This window comes from Fimicolochytrium jonesii (genome assembly GCF_025526975.1).
Source record: "Fimicolochytrium jonesii strain JEL569 chromosome Unknown EV422scaffold_6, whole genome shotgun sequence".
NCBI classification, from domain to species: Eukaryota; Fungi; Chytridiomycota; class Chytridiomycetes; order Spizellomycetales; family Powellomycetaceae; genus Fimicolochytrium; species Fimicolochytrium jonesii.
Window position 1 is genome coordinate 426,634 of NW_026515673.1, and position 27,014 is coordinate 453,647.

Sequence of the window (27,014 nt, forward strand, 5' to 3'; positions counted from 1 at the left end):
ATACTGTATACAGTATACGTGTACAGTACCGTATATGTGCTAATCACGGACGCCTCGGACGTGTTGCGGAGTTATTATCACCGGCGGCGTTCTCCTCTCCTAATCTTCCCCTTCAAGCCAGAGTTCCGCTGCAGACCGATCTCCAACTTCACTGCCGCAACAATGATAACCCTTCTCCGCCGCCTCCGCCCAACCCTCTACCTCCTGCCCCCCACCCTCCTCTTCCTCACGCACGGCTTCTCCGTCGGCATCATCTCCGGCCGGAGCATGCAACCCACTCTCAACCCCGACACCTCCCACACGCGTCGCGACATCGTTCTCCTCGACAAACGCCCTGCCTCACCCGTCACGCAGTCGTCAAACTCACCAACAGTTGGAATAAAGAGAGGGGATGTGGTGTTTCTCGCCAACCCTTACGATGAGAAGATGAAGCTGGTTAAGCGGGTGGTGGCGGTTGCTGGGGATGTGGTTCGGCCGCGGAGGGGTAGCGAGGAGGGTGTGATGGGGGGCGGCGAGGACTGGTGGGCACGGCATCACCATCTTGTTGGGCATGACGACTCGCATAACTCGTCTACGCTGTATGTTCGGATTCCGAGGGGGCATGTGTGGGTAGAGTCAGATGAACCGTTTCGAGGCGTTGACTCTAATGTTTTTGGGCCCGTGCCCCTGGGGTTGGTGGAGAGTAAAGTGGTTGCGGTGCTGTGGCCAACGGATAGGTTTGGGAGACTGCAGAGTAGAAGCGTGAAGCCTGGGAGAGTTCTGATTGGTGGGGGCGGGAAGGGGATTGGGATGGGATTGGGGCTTGGTGGGTTTGTGTGGGACGGCGATGAGGCGATTGAAGGTGAGACGGATGCGCTAGGGATCATTCCCCCTATAGGGTAGAATACCAGAGTTTCTGAATTTGCGACGTAAAGCGATGCAGGGTCATGTAAGCCACATTTGATGTATGTAGTGGGTAACGTATACTGGCGTACAAGATAGTGGTGCCTTAACCTGCCTTAACCTTGTGCTCTTGTTTCTTGGACACATCCAGGCATGTTGGAGGACAGAACCCTCGTAAGTCCGTAGGAACTGACTAGATGTGCTATATATACTAACATAGCCTCTCTGTATGCACATGTGCAGAGGGCAAAAAGCCGTGCGATGTGCCCTTCCCGTCTGCCCCGGCCTACATTTGACTCCGTCCTCTGACGACGGTGTCTTGTAAGCTATCATGTCTTCAACAGACGTGGTGCCCCAGCGACCTTAAATGTTCCCTCATCTCAATTGCGAAGCAGGCTTTGTCCGCGCGTGCGCCTCCGCCTCCTGCTTCTTTGCCTTTGGGTCCAGAGCCGGGTCTGCCAGGAGGTCAGGTATCGACTGAAGTGCAGGAGCCGGGTGAGCCAAGTCCAGGTTGAGCCAAGTCCAGAAAATTTCGCGTCCACAGAGGGGGAGCAAACTCACCATATCAGGCTTCATGAGTCGTTGAATGGCGTTGCTACCTGGTGAAAACGAGGGTGAATTCGAAGCCAAGTCTCTGCGGAAATATGCATGGCCAACAGGGCCGTCCCGTGGTTGAGAGTTTCCATGAGGGGCCGTACCTACCTGCGTACATTCCGCCTAGCACCAACACGAACGTAAGACCTTTGTTGACGATGAACCCTGATGCCATGGTGGCAAGTTGGTACGCTCCCGACCGAGTGACGATTTGAGGCCCACGGAAAGTCTGAGCTTCGGGAATGCGAACCAAATGCGAACGTGAAGCCATTCACGCGTTGCTCGAGAGGGCTTGCACTCTTGCATTCCTGCAAGGGTGGGAACCTGGGTGGGAACTCGAGGCCTTCCTGCACCCGGCAGAAGAGCGTCGACAGTCGATCATACCCCGCACGCTCGAACCTCAAACCCACTACAATGGAGTATCTTAGCAATATCAGCAACGCCGGCGCCAACGACGTCTATCGTCCGTCGCTCTTTGAGCTCGTGGCCCAGGATAAGATGCGCGACCTGCTCAAACCGGCGTTGCAGTACATCCTCGCAGTTTATGCACAGCGATATCCGCGATATCTGTTGAGGATGGCGAATAGGACGGACGAGCTATTCGCGCTCCTGATGGCCGTCGTTGAGAGGTGGTACTTACGCGAGCGAGGTATGTCAGTGCGATTTTAGATACTGGTTCGCTTGCGGTGGTATTGAACCGCGCCCTTTGTCCAAAGACGCCTCTTTTGCAGAGCACTTTTACGGCTTGCGCCGCATATCCGCCAACTTTAAACAGCGCGCCAATAAGAATGTGCCCCGCCTCGATGCTGCTCAGTGCTGGCGGTCGCTGTTCATGCTTGTAGGGTTGCCTTACATCAAAACAAGGCTTGATGAGGCGTACGAAAAGGTGTCGGGAGGGGCCGGGAGCAGGATATTCGGAGATGTATTTGCTGAGGATGGCTTTGAGGCTGTTGCGAGGGTATGGGACAATCGCTCGCTAATAACACAGCATTCTTCTCAATCGCTTATGGTTTGGAAATCATCGCAGGATGAGCCGTGGAAAGCAAGATGGGAAAAACGGATCAAGCGAGCGTTTCGCACCGGATACCCGTTTGCGAATGCAGGATATCAAATGCTGATATTCGTGTACCAGATTGGGTATATGTACGGGAAGACGGATTACTATTCGCCATGGCTGCATCTGTGCGGGCTGCAAGTGCGCAGATTGAGCATGAAGGATTACGTGAGTACTATGGCGATGACCTTTCTTCTATGCGAGCTCTACTGAAACATCCATCACCAGCGTGATCAAGAAGAACGAGACCGGCTTGCCCGGGAGCAAACCAACGCCATGCTGTCACGAAGCTCTAAAGTCTCCATGATGCGTCACATGCTGGCCATGTTTCTCACACGCGGCTTGGACCTACTCAAGTACGCTTTGCCCATGTCTATCTTCTTCTTCAAGTTTCTGGAATGGTGGTACTCCTCGGAGTATCACAAGCAGGTTGGGAAGAAGCCCATCCCCCCACCTCCAGAAAAGGTCGAGGTGAGTGAGCGATAACTTCGTTATTGCGTGTGGGCACGATAAGCTAAACGTATTCGAACGCAGCCGAATCCGAAAGGCCTGCCCCTTCCCGACGATCCGACTATATGCCCCATCTGCTCTCAACCGCGGACAAATCCAACGATGGTGCCTTCTGGCTATGTGTATTGCTATCCCTGCATTTTCCGATGGATCGAAGAGAAGCAGGAATGTCCAGTTACGCTGATGCCAACGAATATAGAGCAGTTGCGGAAGATCTACTCGACATAGAGTATTCCAGTTTCGCTCATTACGCGACACGGCAGGAACAGACAACGGAGCTGGTGCTCGTTGCTGCACTGCAGTCGGAAAGTTAACGACTCGATCACCAATACGGCGCAATGTCCCGACAATGTCTTGCACGACGTGATTAGGTGGCATGCAGTGCCAATCGGACCGCTTGGCACTCGAACGTCGAAGTGTATGCGGCTAATCGAGGTGGGGCACAGCCTCGCATTTGCTGATATAAAAAGCGCGACAACACGAACATCGGCGCGAGAATGGCAGAACGGCGTTAATAGGCGTAGCGACAATAATGGAAAGTCGCGCGTACCCACGAAGACTAGTATCCCGGTCATCCTCATACTGACCCCGTACTTAGCGTGTTTTCGACGACTATTAGAGCATGTCGTAGCTTTAATCGTATCTCTTAGCGGTTCTCTGGGCCGAACACATTTTGCATTCGGCTAGATCGCCTGCCCAACGCGTGCGCCTTGCTAGGTAGAATCTGTCGTTTTCGTAAGCTCTGCTCTATCATCTTCGACGAATAGCGATCGGCATCAGTCCGTATGTATGTTCCGCATCATGCGTCTTGTAACCCTACCCCTAAACCCCAAGAGGCCTTTCCGTCGTGACCTTCATCGCCCGATTCTGCCGATGCTTTGATCTTGGGGACCACTATCTTTGCTGCTTTCTCCAGCTTTTGTGATCTCCGTACGTTCATCGCTACCCATTCCGCCATTTCCCCGCCACTCTCGCCGCCGTTGCCGTTACCACTCTCGCCGCCACTCTCGCCGTTCTCCGCGCCACTCTCGCTGCCGTCGTCATTCCCCCCACCATTGCCACTGCCGCCGCCGTTCCCGTTCGAGGACCCGTTGGAAGCTGCGTTGTTGCGCCTCCGAGTGCCGCTGCGAGTGCTGCGTCGAGAAACCAACCGTCGCCGCTGGACGGCTCGGGTTTGAGGGCAAGGCTTGACCATTGTGAACTGGATCCGGGGAGAGTTGGTGAATTTTTCCTCAAGGCTGCGGGAAGTGAGATTCCCTTTTTGTGTTCTGTCTACGGGGATAGGAGGCGGAAAGGGAGTACTGTACAGTACTGGTCGGTCGAGGGCTCCTTGGGAGGTTGATGACGGCGAAGAAGCGCCAGGAAACCTGTGATGATCAATGTTGGCTGCCGTGTCTGTAAAAGGCTGGCCACGGACGTCACCACTCGGTGACGTCGTGTTGGTGACGTTTGACCGGAGAGCGCCGGTGCCTCATATGAATCCTCAGCCACGAGACAGGGCAGGGCCTTGTGTGAGGACGTTGGAATTCCCTTGGAGATCGTGAACAATCTTCTCGACAGACAGCATAAAAGGGTGGGACCAACGTATACAGCCCCGCTATCCGACAATCTTGTCCAGACTGGACATCATCGCCGACATCTCTTCTTGTCAAAGTATCACCAGACACAAACCACACGATCTTCGCCGAAAATGTCTGCCAGGAAAAACGCCAAAGCTGCAGCAAACTCTGCGCGCAACGCCGCGACCGCTGTCGGTGCCGCCGGCGCTGCGGCTATCAACGGAAACGGCCCAAAGAAACACTTTAGCATGATTCGTGGGTTCTACCTTGCCGACGCTGTCACTCTCTGCAACTCTGCGTAAGTTTCCGTTTTGGGGAGCGACGGCGGGCAAGGGACGGACAAAGGACGTTCCTTGGGGCTGGGAAGACAGATAGAGAGAAGGAACGATAGACGAGGCTAATTCTTTGGGATCTAGATCCGGATCGACCTCCATTTTCGCCTCTTTGAAGTATGTGACAACCGGCAACATGTGGTACCTTTACGCTGCCATCCTCTTGCTCCCGGCCGCGCTTCTGTTTGACATTTTCGACGGGTACGTTTCTGCATACATGGAGCTATTCAGTCATTTCCATACTTCTCCAAAATCCTGGCAAATGGCTTATGCTTTATTGCCCCTTTGGCAGACGTGTCGCGCGGTGGTCGAAGACCTCCTCACCCATGGGACGGGAACTCGATTCCCTATCGGATATCATCAGCTTTGGTGTTGCGCCCGCCGTTCTCGGGTAAGCGTCCTTTCTTTTTCTGCAAATGTACACCATTGCTTCATATCAGAGATCTGACTGGCGTCTCCCCCGCGTAGGTTTGCCATTGGCTTACAAGGTCTCTTCGACGTGATCGTTCTCCTCTACTTTGTGAACTGCGGTGTCTCTAGGTTGGCACGCTACAATGTGACTGCTGAGTCGAATGCTGAGGGAGGAAAAGTCCGATTCTTCGAAGGCACGCCCATTCCCACGACGGTAAGCTTTGGCAGTTGGGATAGGCGCAATATGCCGAATCCGGTCCTGAGCATCATTCTGTACAGGTGTCTATCGCGCTGGGTATCCTTTACCTCGTCAACACACAACAATACGGAGAGGACAGCGTACGTATTGGAACATATTCTTTTTCCTTGATGATGTCCTGACGTTTCTGTATTATACGCAGCTTCCTGGAGGCAAGCTCGTCTTGGGAGGGTGGACCTTGCACGTACGTTCCCTCTCTGACCTCTGCTTCATTCTATCCGAAAGCTAGCTAATAAACACCTCTCCACTCTTGGTACATCAGCCGTTTGTCCTCGTATACGCCATCAGCGGAACCCTGCAAATCAGCAGGACCATCAGGATTCCCAAGCCATGAGCATCTCAAACCACTTCTCACGTGTCCTCCTAAACAGAACATACCCCATCTCCCCGCTTACACCCCCATAATCGAACGAACACTCGATGTCGGGAACAGCCACCGTCGGCCGTTATTCGAAGGTGCAGTCTGCGCCATATCCCAAACCTGTACATGTTCATCTTTTCCATACCTACATCGCTGAAATCGCGTGCTGTCTATGTAATGGCCGGGATATGAAAGTCACTTGGAAATTCCTTCGGCTTAAGATGACTGAACCAAGCCGCAGCTTGATGCCAAAATGGGATGCCAAATATCCCTGAAGCCGTGGACTACACACACTCCTAATTATTACCATAACGCTGTGTGGAGGTTCAGAAAAGACTCTAGATCCGTGGACTTCTTTTTGGCTGTTACTCGCGCATGTCACCCTAACGGTAAGTTATTTCGCGCGGAAGGCTGTTATTGGCTGTTACTCGCGCGGAAGGCTGTTATTGTGCTCTGGACGAGGAACGTAGTCCTGTAGAGTCTATGGACGAGGAGGAGGTTGCTTAGTAAGCTTCTCTATTTTTCTTCTCGACTGTATAAATAACAGATTGCGTATAGCTTCCCTTTTCCCCGTATCTTTTTTTAGCCATCGAGTGCTATGTCAAGCTACGGTAGGAGGGAGGGATGGGTTCGATGAAGATGAACTAGTTATCGGGGCAGAGCGCATTTAGGACCTAATGTCCAGGGAAACCCGTAAAACCTTTAAATAGTCATTGATCGAGCCGTGGAAGGCGAGATGTTGATAAATAAGCCGGTGCAACTCGAGCGGCGAATGCGGCGAATGTCAAGGAGAGGTGCTTAGTGCGGTGGGGTAGTGAGGTGGGATACTAAGCAACCTCCTCTTCGTCCATAGACTCTAGAGGACTACGTTCCTCGTCCAGAGCACAATGGACTCCGTTCGGAGGTTGCTTATTTGTCGATGAAGCCGTGTTCGGTGAAGGGAGTTGTGCGCGCAGGATTGGCGTTGGCACCGGCGTCGCCATTGAGGATTCCTCTACTGTTGTCGGTCGGGTTTCGACTCGTTCGAGTTGTTTCGATGATGATTGTCGAACCGCCGCGGCCGCGGCCTCGATAGCCTTGACCTCATGATCGACCGTGATATCCGCTGGATGCATTGCCACGGAATCCTTCTCGTGGGTTAGAATCCTTCTCGTGGGGATTGCGCTCGTCTTTGGAGGGGGACGCCTCGGCGTACATGTTGTCCTGACCGCTGCGCGTACCGGGGTGCCAAAAACCTTCCGGCGTGGTCAAAGGGATTTCATCGTCTGGAGGGAGGCGACGATTTCCTTGAGCTCGGAGAACTCGCCGAAGAGCTCCTGCGTTTTTCGGGCGCCGAATGTGCATTCCGCGTGAATGGAATCGACGGTCGTAGCGGAGAAGCCGGCCGCTTCGTGCGCGGCCTAATGGCCTTATTCATGGTTTCGCGGGCAGCGAGAGTGGTTGCTTCACAAACGGACATGGTTTGTTGAACGATGGAGATAAGTTGTTCCTGCGTCATTTCGGGGGCGGCCGACTGTCCAAGGATGGAGAGTACGGCGGCTTGCTCTTTGAAAGCCCGTACATGGTGATGGACGATGGGAGCGTGTTTCGCCTTTGCTTTCTTGAATGCGTCCTTCTCGGCGGCCGAGCAATGTGTGAGGAAGACATTGTCAGTCGACGTGCCGGCATTCATGCCGGCGTTCTGCCGATGCTTTGATCCTGGGGACCATAAATCCACCACCATCTTTGCTGGTTTCTCCAGCTTTTGTGATCTCCGTACTTTCATCGCACAACGCAGGTCTTCTTTCGTCCGCCCCCATGTGTATCTTCGTTCTGATCTCCAGGCCGGGTTTTGTCAGTAACTCCATACTTCGTGTGCTCCTTCTCCCAATCTCCCCTGTGTCAAAAACGTGGGTGGACCACTGGCGTCCTGCAACATCCTGGATTTTGGGAGGTTCCGGAAAGATGAGTTCCGAACCGTTCGACTTGTCGTAGTCTTCGACTCGGATGTACGGAAGGGCCCCCTGCTTTGCTAGGATGCAGCGATGGAAGTTGAGATGCCTAGTACACCGCGACACATCTCGAACTGGTCTCACCCAGTGCTTGTCCCCTCCAGGCGCTGGCTTGGAGCAAAGCCTGCATCCACTCCATCTTGAGCTTCTCGTTCTCCACAATGAACATGAAAGACAATCCTGCCGACATTGGAACGCTTTCCGATCCCCTGGTGGTCGTGATGGAGCTTCGGGGTTTCCGCTCGCTCAACTCGATTGGCAGGTAGAGTTGAAACACAATGCTATTTTGGGACATCACCCGGAATGGCCTCGGCTCGATAGTGCACTCCGCGAGATCGAGGATGACGGTAGCATACTTCGCATTTGGTCGCTTGAGGACATAGAGCTGGTCGTCCTGCAGATGAAAAGGCAAATACAATACTGAGATGGCCATCCTCTATATCTACTTCGACCGGAGACTTCACTCACCTTGATGCAGAGCCAGCGGCGCTTGGGTTTCCCTACTCTCCCTCGTCCTCGGAACTCCCAATCTCGAGAGCATATCGTGACGTAGCCTGCGAAGGCTTGTCCAGCTTTCACATTGGCCGAAACTGGGTATCTTACTTTCCGCTTGAGCTACAAATCACGACGATGGGCACGATGTCAGAATGGGAAGAGCTATACAAATAGAACCCACGGAAGGCATCAATGCCGTACGCGTAAAAGGAGATCAGAGTACTCACCCCGGCCCACTTTGTTTTTGGCAGCAAGCCGTTGGGCAGGCTCTCATCTGACGTCTGCTCATCCTTTCGTAACTCCAGATGGCTTTCTCTCCCTTGATGTCGAAGGAGAATCCCTGCGCTGGAGATACTCGCAGCTGATGTGCAGGGAAAGAGTGGCAGTAGAGGGCCATCTGGTAAGTTGCTGTAGTCCGCCGGGAGCCTGAAGAAGCTGGTCGTGCTTTTGGCCTCCGGTGGCGCATCGAGCCTACTACATCTAGATCTGCCACTTGCGGTGGAGTCGATGGACGTCCAACTTGCCGTGCGTCCTCCAACGGGCGCTGAAGTCGGGCGTTTCACCCCAACCCCCTCATCGGTCGGTTCCGTCCACTTTTTCGAGAGTGGATTCCGTCCCTTTCCTGCACTTTGCGGCCGGGTGCGCTGATCGATATCTGCATTTACGGCCATTGGGTTTGCGTGATATGAGGCGCTCGCGGCAGAGTCTTGCCGGAAAGTGCTTGAGACGCTGCTTGACGCGCTGCTTTCGGCATTGATGGAGCTCTGAGCCGATGCTGCAACGAACGGCATCTTTTCGTGGTGTTGATCGTGCCTACGTGTGGAAAACGCTTTCATGGGGAAGTGCAGGTTCATCTAGAATACATATGCTCGCTCTTCCGAGGCTTTTTCTTGTGAGCGAGCCCTTGAATCGCAGCATGGACGTCAAAAATGCGTCAATCCGACCTTTGTCTCTGTGTTCGCAAAATTCGACAGCGCGTCTCATGGGTGAGTGGATTTGAATGTGCATTATCCTCATTCTTTACTGTCCGCGACGTCCGTGTCCCCCACGTGACCGCATATTCCCTCTGATTCCTTCGTACCTTCCTACCCAGGGTGGTGTAAAAGCAAGCAAATCGAAATCGTATGTGACCGTGTATCACAAAAAAGCCATGGCTTTCTGACAGACAGCCTTGGCTTTTTGACCGTTGACCTTCGAGGCTGCAAATCTGGCTGCAAATGCACGACATGCCTGAACTTGGAAGGACATGTGGGCACAAACAGTGCAAGCTGGTAAGGCTGCGTCCCCCCCGCGCACACACACACACACACACACACACACACACTCACCTCTTCTCACAGATAAGACTTCCTGCCACCGAGATTGCAATTGCGACGGATGTAATTGCAATGGCCAATGGGGCCACCGACAGCGACAGTAACAGCGACAATGTTGCCTGCATTGGGACCGGGGGGGACGGCAAAAAACCGAACGAAACAAGGGAGATGGTAGCAAAGAGGGTTCTGTTGGGGGGGTGGCTCTGGTGCGAGGGGAAGGGTGGCGTATGCGAACATGGGGGATGGTTCCACCGACTCTGCTGTATGAGCGCTGTTATCGAGAACCCTTGCTGGTGGTGTGAGGACTGTCGCCCCACCCGATATCACCGAAGAAGGATTTGGAAGGAATTAGAGGGAGCGATTGCTGCAGCGAAGGCAGCGAAGGGGGGCAATGCAGAGAATGCAAAAGGCCGAAAAGTGATTCTCCACATCATTGGATTGTCGCCAGCGTGTTGTGGAACTCGTTACTTTTATTCCCCTTCACACACACACCACTCGCTTTATAGACATTCGATCGGACGGTCTGCACACAACCACACCAGCTATTCTATCCCGAGAAGGAAAAAGGGGGTACGGTACTATAAAGGGAAGCTGTGGCTAAAACAGGTTGTTTACAACACTCCCTCTCAGACTGCAGATCGAATTCAGTTGCCGTCGAAGTCGCAGTCGCCATTGCTCCGCATCCTGATCTCATTGAACGCTCCGCTCTCAACTTCCGCGATCGCTTGAGTCCAGCGAGGAATAGTCGCCGGACTCGTGATTCGCTTTTCAAGTCACCTTCACGATTGCTTGAGGTGTAGCCTGGATATGGGCACTCGCATTCGTTCTTTCGACTTCCCGATCGCTTGAGGTGTAGCCTGGATATGGGCACTCGCATTCGTTCTCTTGACTTCCGCCATCGCCTCGCCGTCATAGTCGTGGATGCCTCGGTAGAAACCTCTCCCAGTCGTAAAAACCTCCGTGAGGAAAAAATAGATCCTGGGACTAGGAAAAGAGCGCATTCATATCAGGCAATATTGGCAGTTCGGCGTACTCGTCGTCGGCAACCCTAAGCAACATCGGCTGTTCGGCGCAATCCTAGAGCGTGAACAAACTTCCAGTGTTTGTTTTCATCTAGGGATTTGGTAAATATATCCGCAACGTTCGTTGTATATCCAGCGTCGTTGCGTCGGTTCTTTCGTCGAGCGGGCGAGACAGTGTACAGCAAAGGATATATCTGCGCGCGTGCAGTTGGCCAGGTACATCAACGCTCCTATGGCTGCGGCGTACAGTGTATCCACATCTAGGACAGCCTCATCGTCTTCTTTTGGTCGATATATGTCTTTGTTGCATGTTGTACTTCTGTTGTACTTCGTAGCTGATGAGGAATCGGAAAGCGATTGCGTCCATCACCGGTGAGTATGTATCCTCGTAGTCGATACCGTACGTCTGCGTGAACCCTTGCGCTACCAGGCGGGCTTTATAGCGGGATACTGAGCCGTCTGCATTTCTTTTTCGCACTAGAACAAATCTGTGACCGACGGGAACAACATCAGAAGGACATTCTTCAACTTTGTCAAATACCTCTCTCTTTTGCAAAGAATTCAGCTCTTCATCAATAGCTTGTTTCCATCTTGGCCAGTCCGGGCGTTTCATCGCTTCTTTGACGCTCCTAGGATCTGGGTCATCCGGCGCTGTGGCCAGCAGACACGCGGATGCGATACCCCACATCCTTTACACGCGTGTAAAAAACGCGGGGATCCCCACTCTACTCCTTCAACCCCATAACACAGCCATCACGGCAATCACCTGCATACACCTCATCTCTAGCAGACACGCAAAAGGCACAGCATGTCATCACACCAGGCGCTCCAGGGGTACCTGTGGTGTGGCATCTTTACTGGAGCAACCACACCACGGCGGAAGAGGAGGAAGGTTGCTCCAGTTACCCCACGGTTGCCCATACGTCTGCCACCCGCCGTGCAGACGCCATTGCAGCCCCCGCGCCCTCGATTCGAGTTCCCACCATCTGTCCAGCGCCACTTGCCCGAAGCCATTGCAGACATGGTCAGCGAGAGTTCCGGCGATGACGACGGGCAGCACCAACAGCGAGGGCTTTCACCTGTGGAAAGGGGTCTGCAGCGTCCGTTGAACCTCCCCGCTCCTATCCCTTTCCCTTTTCCCAGCACACCGGGTAGATCCCTGGTGCTTGAACCCCCGCCTCCACCCCCGCCTCCACCCTCGCCTCCACCCCCTGCGCAACGACCCCGCCCGCAGACGCATGCCAGCACGAAGGTTTCCCTTCACAGAATCCATAATCACAATCAAGTGCAAAGGGAGCGCCTGACAACCTTCCTCGGCAATGTTCACGTCCTTGCGCGCCACACCACGTTCTTTCTCAAGTACTACCTTGGTGAGTTTGTGAGGTACACTGTATATTTCCCATGAAACAATGTCCTGACTACTACGTCTGCCCACCGCAGCTGATCATCCTCTACGCGATTTCCTGGACATCACCAACAAGCACATTAGTGTGATATTTGAGCTGCTAAACAACCCCGGCTACAATGGCAGTCTGACCATCGCGCAAGAGTTGCGTCCATGGGTTCAAGAGTACTGTAATGTTCACGGATTCGCCCCAATCCACATGCAAGATTGCCAACAGACGGCGGCATACACAGCTCAGAGCATCTTCACCAACCTCAAAGTCAACGTACAGGAGCATTTTCTGCAAATGCTTCTGCGCTACATCAATGAACGGCTTGGTTTGAAGCAAATTGTACTGCATCTCCGGAGAGCGCAGCGGCGACATTATTATCGTCGTGTCCGCCAATTCACAAAGTATGCGACATTTGAAGAGTACCCAACCGAAGAGGAGTTTGCCGGCCTCACACGACTTGAGCGGACTCTCCTCGACAAGTTATGGGCTCTGTTTCCTCCCCAGGATGAACCACTTGCATACAGCCTTGCGGTGGACGCAATGCCATATTTAGGTGAGTTGCATCCTGTATATTCACACTCCCCCCTTCCCCCCCCCCCCCCCCCCCCCCCCAGCGCCTCGCTTGGTACGCCGACCTGGCCGAGTGGTTGCCTGCCGGGACCCCGGTCGACGTGGTGCGCGATGCGCTCTTGCCGATGGGCGCCTGCACGCTTGGCTCCTGCGCGCCCCGCCCCCCCCCCCCCCGCCCCTCCTCCCCCGCTTTGACGACGCCCCCACTGCGCGCACAGCGGGCCCGGGGCGTGGCCGATGCTCTTGCCCACCGCCACGGCATCAACGTAACCATCGCCTACGATGTGTTCCCTGCTCGTCGAACATACCCCCCCCCCTTCGCTCCCCCCCCTTGGCTTCCTCTTTTGTCTGGTCATGGTCCACACCTGCCTCACCACAGGTGCCTATTGTGAGCTCTCACGCCTCTATGAGCGCCGTGGAATGCGGCTGTTTTCCGCTATCCCGCTGCGCAAATCTTGAATCCAGTCATCTGTTCGGATCGACACATTGATCCTAGGCCGTCATATCTTGGGCTTGAGCCAAAGTTGCATGGGGAAGTTCACTGATGAACGCAAGCGGGAGCTGTGGGGGCAGTTTCTCAATGTGAATGTAAGTTAAGTCTGTACCCTTCTGCGCTTATTTCAATTGCCCTGCTGAACGACGGGTTATAGGACAAGGTCTTCAAACATCGAAAGAAGCTTGGTCTCAAGTTCGATGGGTCAATTAGCACCAACGGGTATTCCGTTACCATCCACTTCAAGAAGCCAGGGCTCAAGCTCGGGTATCGGGCCCGGAAGCGCAGCAAGGCCCAAATGCAGGAAGAAGTCCAGCAGCTGTATTTTGAGCACCACATTGACGAATTAAGGGAGGCTCCAAACATCGTCTGCATTGATCCGGGCAAGCGTGACCTCCTGTTCCGTCGAGACATCGAGAAGGAGCGCCCATTTCGGTACGTTTTATTTCATTACTGCTTTTGACATTCTGTTGCATCATCCTCACAATGCACCATCCCATACCATACCAGATACACATCCAATCAACGGGCGGTCGAGACAAAGTCGCGGTACTTTCAAAGAGACATGAGAGAGCGAAAGATCAATGCCGGCATCGCCGAGATGGAATCACATATTCCGTCGCACAAGAGCATGAAGATCGAGGCGTTCTCAGCGTTCATTGTGGATCACATACATGCAGGTATGATGTATTATGCATTGTCTTCAAATTCCATAATACATGGGCTGACATCCATCCATATCCAGATCCCGCCCTAGATGAGTTTTACCGGGATGATATTCACGTCGCTTGCAGATTCAAGGCTTTCTCACTGCGGCAAAAGTCTGAGAGCAAGCTCATTAAGAACATGCGACGCCGGTATGGAAAGCATTTTTCGGTCGTCTTGGGTGATTGGAGCGATGCTGGGAAAACAACGCGCTTTCAGGAGTCATCAAAGACCAAGGGGTGAGTGACCATGATTGGTGGTATCTACTATGTATTCTATTATTCTAACTCATCATGGAAATTAGATTCCACACACTCTTTGCGAGAAACGGCATTCCATGCTACTTGCTGGATGAGTATCGAACGTCGTCCGTGTGCCCCAACTGCCACGGCCGTGTGAAGAAAAACATCCGACGCCGGCTGTCATCTCGGCCGTGGCAAGCTAGAAAGGGAAGAATGGAATTCGTCCATGGATTGGTGGGTTGCCCCAACCCCGAATGTATCAACCAAGACTGGAGGCCATTTGAGATTCCTGGAAGACGACCACTACGACTACGGATGAAAGTGCACAATCGGGACGTCCTAAGTACCAAGAATTTCCTCTCGATTGTGCGTTCGGTGGTGCTTGGCAATGGCAGACCAGACACATTCTCCCGTAACCAGTAGTCTAGAATTTTCCGTGGTGGTTATCTGCCATCCACATCATTGTACCTCTGCCGGAGGCATCGCCGATGATGGCAACTTGTAAAAGTGTGATTGGATTGGGCGTGACAGCAAATGTAGAAAGAAACGGAATTGATAGGAAGGTATCACTATATAAACAAAATTGAGGGGTTGAAGGAACTGGATTCCCTCAAATCGGATGTGAATGAGTGCGTATGTGGTGCGGCTAGTTGCGGTGGTGTCGATCATGAAGCTAGTCCAGACGTTCTCACGGATGAATTTGGTCGAGAATTACCGTCCGTGCCGCTTCCTAGCCGTTTCAGTAATAACGCGGGTGAGTTCGACCGCTCGGTTGCCGGTGATTGCTGGATGTCTTCGAGGCCGGACGAACTCCGTGGTATCGGTGTTATCGACGGCAGAGCGACTCGTAGCTTCTGCGCGGCCGCTACTGGTTCGGTGGGTAGAGATATCTGCCCAAAAGAGCGACGGTGTATCGACAGCCGAGGGCTGTCAGTCGCATATGACTTGTCAAAGTTTGGTGGCGGTAAAGGCTCGATCCAACTCTTAATACTGCCGCCCGAGGATGATTTCGGGATTTTCTTCCCCACCACTGGGTTTCCCCGATCGGGTGACCCTCGGCCTGCAGACCCCGCTCTAGCGCTCAAAAGCACATGCGGGCTGCTCATACGGCGGCCCACATCTCCCGGCCGCCGCGGCGAGTCCACCGTCACCCGTGGAAATGGTTCCGGACTGTCTTCTTCCGATATTGAGTGTGTTGAAGGCGGTTGCGCGCCAAAGGGCGGCGTCGATGGCGCAGCGATCTGAAAATCCTCGCGTTCCTCATCTGGCGGTGGATGGAAAACGGGAACGGCGTCCGGTTTGTCTAATATCGACTCCCAATGGGATCGATTCTGCACAATCATGTCCATGCATTGACGCGAGAAACTCGTTGGAATGCATTGTACCCAGGAGTCGAAGAGCGGGACTACCAGGACGTCGATGAACCCTATTTGACATTTGGGAATGTGCGTGTCGTACCGATCCATGAACTTCGACACTGGCATGCCAAGCTTCCTTTCCCTGTCGCCCTGTGGATTGACGGGATCAGCACGAGGCCAGACCTTCGCTGCTACATTTTCCTGAAATTGCGTCGGCTCCGCTTACCTGGAGGAAAAACTCCTGCATGACTGAAAAGGCCCACTTGCGGGATTGCTCCAGTGGCTTGGCGGAGTTATTCAGGTCCGCGCACTTGATGGCACACTCCAAGATGAGAGATCGATCCGACGGCTCCTCCCAGTTTAGCGCAGATGCCGCGATCTTTCCCTTCAACTTGTTAATGTAGTGGAAGTGCTGAGACATATCTAATTGTGCGAACAGGGTGAGATCGTGCAATGCTCAAGTGTTGCACAAAACCAAATTACCTGTCGCTGCCACCATACTGATGATCAGCTTTCGAGCTTCTCTATATTGCTCGTTTGACAGCCCAACAAACACATTGGTTTCTGGCCGCCGAGCAATCTCAAAGGCTTTCGCTGAGTGATGGAATTCGAGAACAGACATGTCGTTATAAAATATCGCTAATGGGTGCGATGACTGTACAAGGAAGTTGTTGTTCAACCCCTGCCAAACCGACTAGCAGATTAGCACGCGGACTCCAGGAGGATTAGCCCACACATTCAGTCCACATATCGTGTTTTGCTCACCGGGTGATCTACATCATGAACGGCACTGGCTATACACGCCGCAAACACCTCCAGTTTGGTGAAGTTCGCGGCCATTTTTGGGTCGCTTAACAGTAGCATGTTGGAAGTTTGGAGAACGTCTGCTCCATGGGAGCTATTGTGATACGGTAATGGATGGTACGAAGCCTCAATCTCCTGAAAGAACGCGCGGAGCTTCATCTCGTCCAGCGAGAAGTGCTGCACCAACCCCCAGTGGTGCAAGAGATGCACCCCTAGGAAGTATAAAGGGCGCCCATTGGTCGCTTCCGCAAGATCGTGGATGTTGAAATCAGCCGTTGTCGATTTTTTCAACAGCTCATTGACCCGGTCCATATTCATGGAGACTATCTCGGCCGCTGGTCGTGGAGTTGGCGCGCCGTCGGCTTTTATGGCGTGCTTCACCAATTCAAACTCATTCTTCGCAGCGAACATGTCCTCTTTGGCGTCGTTACCTCGACTCCGTCGCTGCTCTTTCTGCAAGAGAGAGTTTTCGATCCAGTTTTTTGTATCGGAATCGAGGCCTTTTCCCGTCTCGTCGTTGATCTCGTCGATATTCGAAGAGAAGAAGTCGGTTGAAGTCAGAGCTTTCATGATAAAATCGATCTGCTTTATGCCTGGGTCGCCCGGTGGCAGTCGGAACTTGAAGCTCTGCAACATATCGATCGTCTTCTTGATGGGTCCATCGAGATTATACCGTGGCGCTGCTTTTGAGCTGGAATCTTTTAGCGCTGCGGTGAGCTCGTTGTTCGTTTTCGCCAGTTTAGCGTTCTCGATCGACATTGAAGCAGCACTCATCAATGACTGTATGAGTTCAAGCCGGTCGCCGGTGAATGCGCCGGGCTGCAGATCATTCTCCAGGTACACTACCCCGGTCACGGCATTCTGATGCATGATGGGACAGCATAGAATGGACTTCGTTCCGCGCTCGGCAATGTATGGATCCTTCCCGTACGTTTCATCGTGACTGGCGTCCGCTAACACGATCGGCTCCCTCGTTCGATAGACGTAATATACAACCGACAGCGGAACTCCTTCATCGCTAGAGGCTTGCTCGACGGGTACATGCTGCAATACCCGTTGAACTTCTTCGCCTTCATTAACAATGCCGATGGCCTCAATCATCAGTTTGCCATCTTGACGGAGGACCAGCAATCCTTTCTCTGCACCAGCATTTTCCATAACGAACTTGATAATTTTCGTTAGCAGGGTTTCCAAGCTTGTCTCGTTGGTTATAGATTGAGTCACTTTCAGTACTGTCGTCAAGTCGAGATCGACGGTATTTGAGCCCGCTTGTTCCGTTCCTTGAGAGCGCGTGGTCAGACCCGGCATCTGGCTGTTGAACCGGCTACTCGGCATCGCCTTGGTCAACAGATATAGATCCACCACATCCGGATATTTCGTCTGTAGATGCCGGCATTTTCCTTCGCTGCCCCACGAATACCATAGAACGTAAGCATCATGAAGACATGCCCGAGCCAGGCGTTTTGATCCTTGTTGCAGCCAAAATCCACCGTACAGCTCTGTCGTCAGAGCTTCCTGCAACCGGAAACCATGGGCATGCGCTGAATCCAATGCCTCATCGTAATATCGGCGAGCGGCGGTAACGTTGCCAGCGATACGCTCCTAGAGAGAGGCTTTAGACTGCGGACTGACGAGCCACGAAGAAAGGAAGGCGCAAAGAAAGAAACACCCACCTTCTCTGCCGCTACCATCAGGAATTTACACATTATCTCACTCGGAGGCTCTTCCGCATACCGTTTCACGATGGCGTACGCCTCATCGATCTCAGCTTGAAGAAGGGCTCTATCACGGTCTGGGCGATCCCACTCCCGTGCTGCAATCAAGGCTTGGAATACATAGAAGTCGATGTATCTAAGGAATATCGTGAGGCGAGATGAGTTTATGATCGAGCTGTGGGCCGTTCGACAAAAATGCAAGAAATGAAGTACCTTGGAAGTCCGATATAGTGATTGGGACTATTCTCCTGTTTGTATTGCTCCAGGAGTGATCTTTGATCTTCCCGATCGTAAAGGTAGGCGTTTACCAGACGGTAGTAGTATACCATCGTGCGACTCATCCCCGTGGCCATGACATCGCGACGCTGGTAAACACATTCATTGCCAGTAGCCAGCGCCTCTAGCTCCGCCATTGTTCCCGCCCAGACGTTGAGAAAATAGCCTTTCATCTTCTCCATGAAAGGCCGGTGTCGTTCTTCCCAGTCTCTCCATGAGGATGCCGGGCGACCGTATGACAACAGAATGCCGGGCCACGCCACCATTGCATAAATGAGCACGGAGTAATGTGCTGATTCCAAGCCCGACGTGATGCATCCGTCGATATTTGCTTCGAAGTCTTTAAAGGAGGCGACATACACGTAGCCATGCAGAGCAAGAGCAAGCCGTGCCCTCGCTTGAACCTCCGTACTTGCCCTGCCCAGAAGCGCAAAAACGAGCTCAGATAGCCACCGCATTCTGTTGAACCGTGGACCACCCCTAGCGGAGGTGAAGCTTCGAACGCTGTACGCAAACAAGACAGAACTGTCCGGGCCTAAACCATTCTCCAATGCTCGAACACATCCCTGTGAAGATTCGTTAACAATTTCAAACCGGATAACAAATAGTGATAGCGCTCGCATACCTTGAGATAGTAATACTGGGCTTGGCTGCTCAGCCCGAGGGAGTTTGCAGCGCCTCCAACATGGATGAGAATGATTTCGAGCCTTCCTGCCGTCGCATCGGAGCAGCGAGGGGCAGACGCAACTTCCGCAACAGTACGCCCTTCAAGCAGCGTTTCCAACTTCGAGAACTCGATAGCAGCCAAGTCCTCAGCCTGCTGTTCGTTTTCAGGAGTAACTATTTGAAACGACTGAAGATCTTTTACGCCCATGCCGATGATATCGGTAAAGCGCCCTTGCACGTAGTATGCGATAACAAGCGTACTGTTAGCGATTAACTGATCCTTCGTCGACTTGGCTCGCTTGGCCATCCCGCGCAAGTGCATTTCCGCTTCGTCGTACAGTCCTTCCAAGATGGATAATTGGGCAATGGCTAGGCAGGTATTAAACTTCAGCTCATATTGAGCATCCCACGCATTGCTATCATCTCCCAGAAGTCCTGCGGCAGTGTTCAGCATTCTTCGCGCCGCAAGCACTGATCCAGAACGTTTGACGCGGACGCCAGCCTCGTAATGCAGCCGGGCCGCATAATAGCGCTCCTCTGGATCTGTCAGCTTCTCCCAGATGCGGTTGTAGTGAGATACTACAGGGAATACGTTTTCCAGGACTTCTTCCTCCGTCATGGTCCGCCGAAGAACCCGCGCTATGTTGAGATGAGTAGCATCTCGCTCTTCCGCATCCATGAGGTTGTAGCATGCCTGATGCAGGCGGCTGTGACAGAACTGTGATGATGGGGAAAGCATATCAGGAAATGTATCGCAAATGAATATGGTCATTAGCGATGGGCCTTACCCTGTATGCCAGCACCATTTCACCCACAGACTGCCGTGAGTTCATGATCCCCAGAGACATAGACGACCGATGGCCAAGACGCTGAGATGTTACAGAACCCGACGAACTCCGCGACATCGTTGAATTTCCGCGAATGAGCACTTCATTATGAGGCTGAGCTAGAATGAATCCTTCTTTGACAGCCGGCCACAGGTCGGTGGCCAATTGCACAATGCTACTTTCCGATATGAGAGAAAGTAAACGAAGATCGAAGCCATCCCCGATGCATGCTGATAAAGGGTTATGAAAAATAAGTGAATATGGGCAAGAATGCAGCTCAACAAGCGCTTCAAAGAAAGCTTACCTCCCTGCTGAAGTAGCTTCTGCGTCTCTGGGCTGAACTGCCTCAATCTCGTCAGGAGCAGCTCCGCCACATTATCGCTCAAGACAGACTGCCGATCCATCTCCTGTATGTCCCAAGACCACCCTCCAGCGACGTCATCAAAATAAAGGAGACCATGCTGTTCCCCGTAGCGTAAGAACTCGCGGATATGGAAAGGATTTCCCATTGTTTTTCGATAGAGTAACGCAGCAAGCTGGTCAACATCCTCGACGGCTGGCTTCAGCGTATCGACCAAGATATCACGAATTCCCGACATTGGCAAGGGCCCGAGCTCAATCTTCCGCAATCGCTGTGGCGCCTCAAACTGTATTCGCTGAACGGTTGGACCATATGCATTGCTCAGCGGGCCGCCACTGTGAGGCTGCGTCGCCACTATCAGCAGGTGTGAGATCTTTTTATCGAACAGAATAGCTTGAAGGAGTTTTTGCGAAGCTGCTTCTGCATACTGCATGGGATTGCACCATTAGCAAGGCTGACAGCGCTTCATAGGGTAACAAATTCGAACAATTTTACCTGCAAATCGTCCAAAAATACCACTAACGGGTTCTCCACCTGAGCAAAAACTCCGATCAAAGCCTGCATGGCTCTGATGAAGGAGTTCTGCTCCGCCGATTGAGCATCAAACTGCTCCGTCGCGTCTTTTTGTGTTCCCACTATCATCTCCAAATCGGGCAAGACGTCGGTCACTATGGAAAGGTAATTGGAACCTAGCGATGTCGTCAATTGAGATTGCCATCTTTCCAAGATCCTCGCCGGCTCGGATAGAAGCTGCCGAATCAGCATGTCAAGCGCTTCGACAAGTCCACCATATGGGCGATCGCCTTTGTATTGGGAGTATTGACCATGAACTGAACAGTAGAAATGAGCTTCCGAGCGGTCAGCCGAGTTCACTGTCAAGGGCACATACCGAAGAACCCGTTTTGTGCAATCACATGCTTCCTAAGATGGCTGATCAAGGAGCTCTTTCCTTCTCCACTAGACCCAATGATGAGGCAAAGCTCGCTACGGCTCCGCCCGGTGGCAATATTGTGATACGCCGTCATCAGCTCTTTCATCTCCCTCTCGCGTCCATACAGCTTATCCGGAACGTTGAGGTTGTGCGAGTGATCCTTTTGACCAACTTGGAAATTGAACCCATCGAGTATCGCGATCACGTCCGCATCTGATAATCTGGATAGGGCAGAGACTTTTCTTGACGCTTTCTCCTTCTGGAGTTGGTGGAAACATTGCATGAGATCCCAGCGGAGCCCGGCGCTCGACTGATAGCGAGTTTCAGGTGCTTTGCTGGCAAGCTGTTAAAAAAAACAAAAAGGTCAACAGGAAAAAAAGATGCAGCAGTACATGCCACTCCTCCCACTCAACATACCCGCATGACAATGTCCACGAATATTTGCGGGATTGCGTCGTTATAAAGTCGAGGCGACTCGACCTCCTTCGCCAAATGAGCATGCACGTACTCCTACAAAGCCACAGATAATGAGCGACTTTGTATATATCCCACAAAGCCTTGCAATCAGACGCTTGCTTACCGTGGCATCTTCGAACTGAAATGGAGGTTGTCCGACCAGAACCTCCCACAGCGTGAGTCCCAGACTATAGAAATCTGCAGCCCCAGGGAATTGTCAGAATTCTTGCGACACCCTGCGTCCCCAGTCGACGGCAATTCCTCACCTGTCCTATAATCGACAATTCGTTGCATTCGCCCTGTTTGCTCTGGGGACATGTAGGCAAGAGTGCCTTCGAGGTAACCCCTCGTCATCTGATTCCCCATGTCTGTGACTTCAGACAGATTGAAGTCAATCAGCTGGACGCCCAAATGTGGGCCTGTCCTTTTCACCACGATATTGTCGGGGTTGATATCCTTATGCATGACTTGTGCGGCATGCACAATCTCAAGAGCCTCCGCTAGCTGCGTCGCTATGCTCAAAAACTCCTCCAGTCCAATCTGCCGGTTTTTGCGACTAAACTTCTCACGACTGCCATCTTTGAATTTGGGTCCCCCATTTCCAGCGTCGCTGTCCGCCGCTGACCCAGGAACTGATGAGTTTCCTGGCCTGCTGCTCTCAGTAGGCTTTGATAGGGCGAATTCTCTCAGAGATACGCCCCCATAATCTTCCAACACTAGTATCAACTGCCCGTTGAGATCTTCTACCGAAATTGGCTTGATGACTCTATCCGACAGTGCCCCTTCTATGGATTCGTGGGTCAAGCTGGTGCTCCGCGGCCTCCGCCCGGTCGTAAAACCTTTGCGTTCAGATGGTGGCGGAGGTGTAGGACCCGAACTGTACATGTGTTGCTCCTCGGTGACGGCTTCTAGTTGCTGACAGCGTGATTGCTGGGTATTTGATGAGAATGATGGAGAACCGGACCCCTGCCCAGACGCCTTATAGTAATGGTATCGCGGAGATTGCGTCGAATGACCCCCGCTTGATTTGCTAACTCCAGACCCTTTCGTCCTCGATGCTTCGAGTTCCGCGAGGTTGGCATGGATATGTTTCAGTAATTCGTACTCGTGCTTGAGTTTGATATTCTCTTCCTCGTCGTAGAAAGCATTCCCTTTGCATATCACGGTTTCATTTGGATTGTCATTTCGCCGCGCCCGTTGGATAATAAGCGAAGTGCGTGAATTGTAATGGAGCACCGTCGCATTTGTAAATCCAGGGAGCTTTATGCTGTCCATGTTGGCAGTTGACCCTCCGCGGTGTTCATGTAGGGTGAAAATTAACGAGTTTTGGATAGAGAAGAGGAATCCCTCGTAATGAATTCGTGAGGAGAGCTACGAGAGGCGTATCATGCAGTATTGGCTCCTTTGATTAGCACCCCTCACCCTTGGTATTCTTCCCAAACTGGAAAAGGGTTACGTCTGTTTTTCGGAACCGGTCGGTTTGAAGTTTGGACCACTTCCTGCCCTGCTTACGCGATGGTCGATTGAGCGTTGCGTTAATAGCAGCCTCCCGAAAGCGGACTACGTTTTGGTGTATTGGTCTGCGACCCGAAATGAAAAGCTGACGCCGGGCTGCGACCGGAGGGAGATGCGAAGGGGACAATATGGAAGGGACGATATCTTAATTCCGCTTCTGCCGAAAAAGATCGAGAAGGGTATATGTATGGGCTCTGGAGACGCCTGAAATCGAACTCGCACTAGAGTTTCTTGCTCTACGCTTTGCTGCGAAATCCAATCGACCATGGAACACTTGTGAGGGAAGGTTCCACGTAACGCAATTAACGTTTTGCGCCGTATCGCAGAACGCAGAAAATGCGGTAATGGGGGCGGAGTTGCACATTCTCACGCGTTCCCCCTTACCCTTACTTACCCCATGCTCAGCGGTTCATGACAAGAGTTCACGTGCTACAAGTTATTTGTGTTTATGTATGTAGCTCGTACTTTCTACGCGTGACAAGGCGTGAACTTGTTTACGTAGTTTACTCGTTTATTGACCGTATAAAAGGTCAGCATTGCATGGCGTTTAGGGTTTTAGTATTTGAACAGCTTTCTTCGTCGAGATCATCCAGCAATAATGGCATCTTCACTCCCACCCACCTTCCGAAAGTACGTCGTTCATACGCTTTCCACCGACTTCAACAAGGCAACAAGGCTGGAAACGTTGAAGGTGAATTTTGAAGCCTTGGGACTTGTCTCCTGTTTGGGAAAGTTCCCAAGTCCGACTGTTGTATTGACCTTGTTGAGTATCCCATCAGACGGCGGACGTTTTGGCCTCGATTCCACCCACTCACGTGGTCATCAAGCATCATTACTGGGCGATCAACGCCAGCGATATCAACTATACGGCTGGGAGATATGATCCCACTAAGAAGCCGTACGTTGCAATTCAACCTTTGTTTTTCTATCAACAGAGGCCAGCGATAGCGGGCAGATGTGGACTTCGGATACCTTTCTTTTGACATGACTCTCATTAAGTTTCTGATTGCCCGTGTACAGGCCCTTTGACACTGGATTTGAGGCCGTTGGCGAGATCGTTGCCGTCGGTAGCGCCGTCAAGGGTTACAAAGTTGGCCAACCGGTCGCCGTCGCCTCCTACGGTGCCTTCACAGAAATCCAAGTGATAGATTACCGCATGGTTATCCCCGTTCCATCCCTCCGCCCCGACTTCTTGCCACTCTTGGTTTCGGGACTCACATCTTACCTTGCACTGAAGCACCAAGGTCAGATGACGACGGGGGAAACCGTGCTTGTGACAGCCGCAGCTGGCGGAGCTGGCCAGATTGCCGTCCAGCTGGCGAAGAGGGCGGGCAACCATGTCATTGGAACATGTTCTTCTGACGCGAAAGCGGAGATGCTGAAGAAGCTCGGGTGCGATCGGGTCATCAACTACAAAACGGAGAACGTGAAGCAGGTCATCAGGAAACACTACCCGAGGGGCGTGGACATCGTGTATGAATCCGTCGGTGGTCAGATGCTGCAGGACTGTGTGTCTTGTTTAGGGCAGAAAGGAAGGCTCATCGTCATTGGATCCATCTCGAACTACGCCTCATCGGAATCGAATCCAGAGGACACGAAGGGAGATGGAAAGAAGAAGGTTTTTGCGACTGGGTTCGGCGAGGACGCTGTCTCTACTGTTGCCTTGTTGAACAAGAGCGCCACCGTGGCGGGATTTTTCTTCCCGCATTATGCGAAGGAGTACCCTGCGGCTTTGAGGGATCTGTTCAAGTTCGTGGATGAGAAAACTTTGACGCCTGTCGTCGATATGGTTGACTTTGAGGGGGTGAGTGGAGATTCTTGTGGTTCTTTTTGCGTGATCCAGAGCCATTGTCGACCTTTGTCTCATCCTTGTGATTCATGCATTTCCTGTGCGTGCCAGATAACATCAATTCCTGATGCCATCCACTATCTTCACGTAAGTCAATTACCGTTCTCACATTGGTTTTCACCGCATCCTCACATCTTTGCATTTTACAGTCTGGTAAAAACATGGGCAAGGTCGTCGTCCCGCTAATCCGATCAGACAAGCAAAAGTCACATCTGTGATCTCAAGTCGTCATAGCCCTTAGCTATAGGAATGCTCCTAAATCTTGCTAGAAATCACTCGAACATCTAGGACGTTGTCCTCTCGTTGTTTTCTTTTCTCGATAGTGTATTACATGACATTACAGAGGTTGACGCACGAACATGATTCCGACCGGCGAAACTATGTAGGATGGGTACTAATATAGCATAGACAGATGAGGAGGACGGGAGTCGAGGAAGCCGTGATGTACGCCGCGCAGTAAAATGTGATGGGGAGGGTCTCTGTATACCCAATATCTAAATAGTGCGGTCGTGACGTCTACGATTGTAACGACGACAGGATTCTACTAAAATCTACAAAGCTTGGTGAATTGTTTTCGATGCGCAGCCTTAGAGGTAAAGTGCGGATGCACCGAGAATCAGAGCAGCCAGTGCAGCCACCATCGTCGACTCCTTGCCGCTGCTGGCCATGGCACCCGCCTTCACGACCTGCGTCCCTGTGTTTTTAGGCGGGTTCCATCCACTTGGTGGCTTTGCCCCCGCATCGCTGAACTTGATGTCCTTCTTCGACTCCATACAGTACCCGCCGACAATGTTCTGACCACCAGTCTCGGCGCCCATGAACCCACACTTGTCGTCCTTATATCCAATCAAGCTCGTGAACTGGCAGTTATTGCATGCCGAGTCGCACCAGTCCTCCACGTAAGCGCTGCCGTCGATTTGGCAGGATACTTTCATGTACCGGTTGAGTGGCGCACCCGGGTAGCTTGTGCGAGATCGCTCACCCATGCGGCAGTGTCCGTCGGCAAGGTAGGCGGTACGGAACCATGTGTTTTGCACCTGATTGACGTTTTTGCACGTGGGGACTCCGATGGAGTTGTCGTATTCGGTTGCTGATGAGATACAGCATTAGAACCCTGAGAGGCGAAGGATCTCCCGATATAGAGACGGGACTTACCAATCAAATACGGCTGTCCAAAGTTTGTTGTGTTTGGGAAAAACGGAAAAGCGGCGTTGTTTTCCACTTCATTCTTCGTGGAGCTGACACACTCCGACATTGACGAGTTGGCACCTTTATCGGCCTGGTAATTGATTCCAGAGTCACAGGGTACGAGATGGAGGTTCTCGCAGGTGCCCTGAGTCCACGGGTCCCGGTTTTGGTCGACAGCCCATTGAACGGTTACCGGTTGGCCTACAAGTTGCAATTAGTATTGGCAGAAGGAGAGTCTGTGCCGTTTGTCGGAAGCGGTGTGCGCTCTATATTCACTTACCACGGCATGTGTCGTCGTCGAACCAGGAAATTCGCTTGACGGAGGCGACAGCGCCTTGAATGGTCGCGGCTGCGACGAGGAACTGCAATGCGTACATTTGGATGAGGTGCCTCTGCTAACTAGTTCTTTCTTGGTGCTGCCACGGTTTAGTCAAGAGGTCGTTGTATAGCTGCTTGGCCACACAGACCGTTACTGGGTTGTTTTTCAAAGCGAAGTGTGAGATCGCTCGCTGCCCAAAGTGCCAATGGCGAAAACGGCGGTCCGCAATGTTTCCAGCCCAATGAGCCCAAATTTTCGCCCTTCAAATTCCCGCATGCGTGATAACCCAAAACATTATAGGCAAACAGCCTCACGTGTCGACACGTACCGCCGGTATCAAATATTGACGGCGGATTGACGGGCAGACCTCCGACTCATGCCCAGTCTACGCTCATGTCCAGTCTACGTATATTGTACAGTAATCTTTTGAACCAGATGGCGAATGGAAGAGCGGTCAGTGCGAAGTTGCATCTTCCCTCGGCAGAGCAGCCGTTTCCAAGGCTGAACCACGATCCCCATAATGTGCTGCTATCTCACTCGATCACTTAAGGAGATG

At 52.4% G+C, this 27,014-nt stretch overlaps 11 protein-coding genes across 11 annotated transcripts; 6 read left to right on the forward strand and 5 right to left on the reverse strand.

Moving 5' to 3' along the window:
• Nucleotides 1-162: 162 nt before the first annotated feature.
• Nucleotides 163-882, forward strand: EV422DRAFT_494211 (peptidase S24/S26A/S26B/S26C; the record flags this gene model as incomplete). The annotated part of the gene is made up of 1 exon (XM_053067726.1): nucleotides 163-882. The coding sequence occupies one exon, from the start codon at nucleotides 163-165 to the stop codon at nucleotides 880-882; it is 720 nt and encodes a 239-aa protein (XP_052927154.1).
• Nucleotides 883-925: 43 nt separating this feature from the next.
• On the reverse strand, nucleotides 926-1,727 carry EV422DRAFT_522869 (uncharacterized protein; the record flags this gene model as incomplete). The annotated part of the gene is made up of 2 exons (XM_053069862.1): nucleotides 1,585-1,727; nucleotides 926-1,481 (listed from the first exon to the last, which is right to left on the reverse strand). Coding segments are annotated over exons 1-2 (286 nt in total), but the record flags the coding sequence as incomplete, so codon positions are not given.
• EV422DRAFT_386690 (Pex12 amino terminal region-domain-containing protein) lies at nucleotides 1,554-3,554 on the forward strand. Its single transcript, XM_053066818.1, has 5 exons — nucleotides 1,554-2,125; nucleotides 2,193-2,434; nucleotides 2,504-2,698; nucleotides 2,759-3,001; nucleotides 3,065-3,554. The coding sequence occupies exons 1-5, from the start codon at nucleotides 1,891-1,893 to the stop codon at nucleotides 3,266-3,268; spliced, it is 1,119 nt and encodes a 372-aa protein (XP_052927156.1). The 5' UTR covers nucleotides 1,554-1,890; the 3' UTR covers nucleotides 3,269-3,554.
• A 132-nt stretch (nucleotides 3,555-3,686) lies between these two features.
• Nucleotides 3,687-4,235, reverse strand: EV422DRAFT_565837 (uncharacterized protein; the record flags this gene model as incomplete). Its single annotated transcript, XM_053072371.1, has 2 exons — nucleotides 3,687-3,794; nucleotides 3,861-4,235. The coding sequence occupies 2 exons, from the start codon at nucleotides 4,233-4,235 to the stop codon at nucleotides 3,687-3,689; spliced, it is 483 nt and encodes a 160-aa protein (XP_052927157.1).
• Nucleotides 4,236-4,730: 495 nt separating this feature from the next.
• Nucleotides 4,731-5,935, forward strand: EV422DRAFT_565838 (CDP-diacylglycerol-serine o-phosphatidyltransferase; the record flags this gene model as incomplete). Its single annotated transcript, XM_053072372.1, has 7 exons — nucleotides 4,731-4,897; nucleotides 5,016-5,132; nucleotides 5,224-5,322; nucleotides 5,400-5,556; nucleotides 5,622-5,681; nucleotides 5,744-5,785; nucleotides 5,864-5,935. 7 exons carry the CDS (start codon nucleotides 4,731-4,733, stop codon nucleotides 5,933-5,935), a joined length of 714 nt encoding a protein of 237 aa, XP_052927158.1.
• Nucleotides 5,936-6,789: 854 nt separating this feature from the next.
• Nucleotides 6,790-9,239, reverse strand: EV422DRAFT_505029 (uncharacterized protein; the record flags this gene model as incomplete). The annotated part of the gene is given in 7 exon segments (XM_053068461.1): nucleotides 6,790-7,197; nucleotides 7,243-7,362; nucleotides 7,416-7,660; nucleotides 7,680-7,973; nucleotides 8,038-8,347; nucleotides 8,422-8,568; nucleotides 8,676-9,239. The coding sequence occupies 7 exon segments, from the start codon at nucleotides 9,237-9,239 to the stop codon at nucleotides 6,790-6,792; spliced, it is 2,088 nt and encodes a 695-aa protein (XP_052927159.1).
• A 245-nt stretch (nucleotides 9,240-9,484) lies between these two features.
• Nucleotides 9,485-10,653, forward strand: EV422DRAFT_387167 (uncharacterized protein). Its single transcript, XM_053066822.1, has 3 exons — nucleotides 9,485-9,719; nucleotides 9,789-10,334; nucleotides 10,395-10,653. The coding sequence occupies exons 1-3, from the start codon at nucleotides 9,666-9,668 to the stop codon at nucleotides 10,491-10,493; spliced, it is 699 nt and encodes a 232-aa protein (XP_052927160.1). The 5' UTR covers nucleotides 9,485-9,665; the 3' UTR covers nucleotides 10,494-10,653.
• Nucleotides 10,654-13,478: 2,825 nt separating this feature from the next.
• On the forward strand, nucleotides 13,479-14,697 carry EV422DRAFT_585492 (uncharacterized protein). The gene is made up of 4 exons (XM_053073450.1): nucleotides 13,479-13,681; nucleotides 13,757-13,926; nucleotides 13,992-14,190; nucleotides 14,256-14,697. The coding sequence occupies exons 1-4, from the start codon at nucleotides 13,545-13,547 to the stop codon at nucleotides 14,614-14,616; spliced, it is 867 nt and encodes a 288-aa protein (XP_052927161.1). The 5' UTR covers nucleotides 13,479-13,544; the 3' UTR covers nucleotides 14,617-14,697.
• EV422DRAFT_386969 (uncharacterized protein) lies at nucleotides 14,618-23,004 on the reverse strand. The gene is made up of 14 exons (XM_053066821.1): nucleotides 21,854-23,004; nucleotides 21,712-21,785; nucleotides 21,549-21,641; nucleotides 21,090-21,474; nucleotides 20,696-21,030; nucleotides 20,144-20,627; nucleotides 19,801-20,069; nucleotides 18,972-19,730; nucleotides 18,284-18,912; nucleotides 18,029-18,206; nucleotides 16,317-17,957; nucleotides 16,035-16,233; nucleotides 15,778-15,974; nucleotides 14,618-15,701 (listed from the first exon to the last, which is right to left on the reverse strand). The coding sequence occupies exons 1-14, from the start codon at nucleotides 22,860-22,862 to the stop codon at nucleotides 14,859-14,861; spliced, it is 7,095 nt and encodes a 2,364-aa protein (XP_052927162.1). The 5' UTR covers nucleotides 22,863-23,004; the 3' UTR covers nucleotides 14,618-14,858.
• Nucleotides 23,005-23,495: 491 nt separating this feature from the next.
• On the forward strand, nucleotides 23,496-25,354 carry EV422DRAFT_386867 (uncharacterized protein). Its single transcript, XM_053066820.1, has 6 exons — nucleotides 23,496-23,552; nucleotides 23,632-23,793; nucleotides 23,882-24,000; nucleotides 24,123-24,906; nucleotides 25,003-25,038; nucleotides 25,101-25,354. Exons 2-6 carry the CDS (start codon nucleotides 23,701-23,703, stop codon nucleotides 25,167-25,169), a joined length of 1,101 nt encoding a protein of 366 aa, XP_052927163.1. The 5' UTR covers nucleotides 23,496-23,552; nucleotides 23,632-23,700; the 3' UTR covers nucleotides 25,170-25,354.
• A 184-nt stretch (nucleotides 25,355-25,538) lies between these two features.
• On the reverse strand, nucleotides 25,539-26,516 carry EV422DRAFT_565843 (uncharacterized protein; the record flags this gene model as incomplete). Its single annotated transcript, XM_053072373.1, has 3 exons — nucleotides 25,539-26,041; nucleotides 26,107-26,340; nucleotides 26,420-26,516. 3 exons carry the CDS (start codon nucleotides 26,514-26,516, stop codon nucleotides 25,539-25,541), a joined length of 834 nt encoding a protein of 277 aa, XP_052927164.1.
• Between the last annotated feature and the right edge of the window lie 498 nt (nucleotides 26,517-27,014).

Coding starts and splice junctions, on each gene's coding strand:
- EV422DRAFT_585492 (XM_053073450.1), top strand. CDS start 13,545: ATGCAGGAAGAAGTCCAGCAGCTGTATTTTGAGCACCACATTGACGAA. Junction 13,927..13,991: donor TGTGGATCACATACATGCAG/GTATGATGTATT, acceptor ATCCATATCCAG/ATCCCGCCCTAGATGAGTTT. Junction 14,191..14,255: donor GAGTCATCAAAGACCAAGGG/GTGAGTGACCAT, acceptor CATGGAAATTAG/ATTCCACACACTCTTTGCGA.
- EV422DRAFT_386867 (XM_053066820.1), top strand. CDS start 23,701: ATGGCATCTTCACTCCCACCCACCTTCCGAAAGTACGTCGTTCATACG. Junction 23,794..23,881: donor CAAGGCTGGAAACGTTGAAG/GTGAATTTTGAA, acceptor GTATCCCATCAG/ACGGCGGACGTTTTGGCCTC. Junction 24,001..24,122: donor TATGATCCCACTAAGAAGCC/GTACGTTGCAAT, acceptor GCCCGTGTACAG/GCCCTTTGACACTGGATTTG.
- EV422DRAFT_386969 (XM_053066821.1), bottom strand. CDS start 22,862: ATGGACAGCATAAAGCTCCCTGGATTTACAAATGCGACGGTGCTCCAT. Junction 21,786..21,853: donor AATTGTCGATTATAGGACAG/GTGAGGAATTGC, acceptor CTGGGGCTGCAG/ATTTCTATAGTCTGGGACTC. Junction 21,031..21,089: donor TGCACAAAACGGGTTCTTCG/GTATGTGCCCTT, acceptor TCTACTGTTCAG/TTCATGGTCAATACTCCCAA.
- EV422DRAFT_387167 (XM_053066822.1), top strand. CDS start 9,666: ATGCACGACATGCCTGAACTTGGAAGGACATGTGGGCACAAACAGTGC. Junction 9,720..9,788: donor GGCACAAACAGTGCAAGCTG/GTAAGGCTGCGT, acceptor CTCTTCTCACAG/ATAAGACTTCCTGCCACCGA. Junction 10,335..10,394: donor TCCCGAGAAGGAAAAAGGGG/GTACGGTACTAT, acceptor ACTCCCTCTCAG/ACTGCAGATCGAATTCAGTT.
- EV422DRAFT_386690 (XM_053066818.1), top strand. CDS start 1,891: ATGGAGTATCTTAGCAATATCAGCAACGCCGGCGCCAACGACGTCTAT. Junction 2,699..2,758: donor GATTGAGCATGAAGGATTAC/GTGAGTACTATG, acceptor ATCCATCACCAG/CGTGATCAAGAAGAACGAGA. Junction 3,002..3,064: donor CACCTCCAGAAAAGGTCGAG/GTGAGTGAGCGA, acceptor ATTCGAACGCAG/CCGAATCCGAAAGGCCTGCC.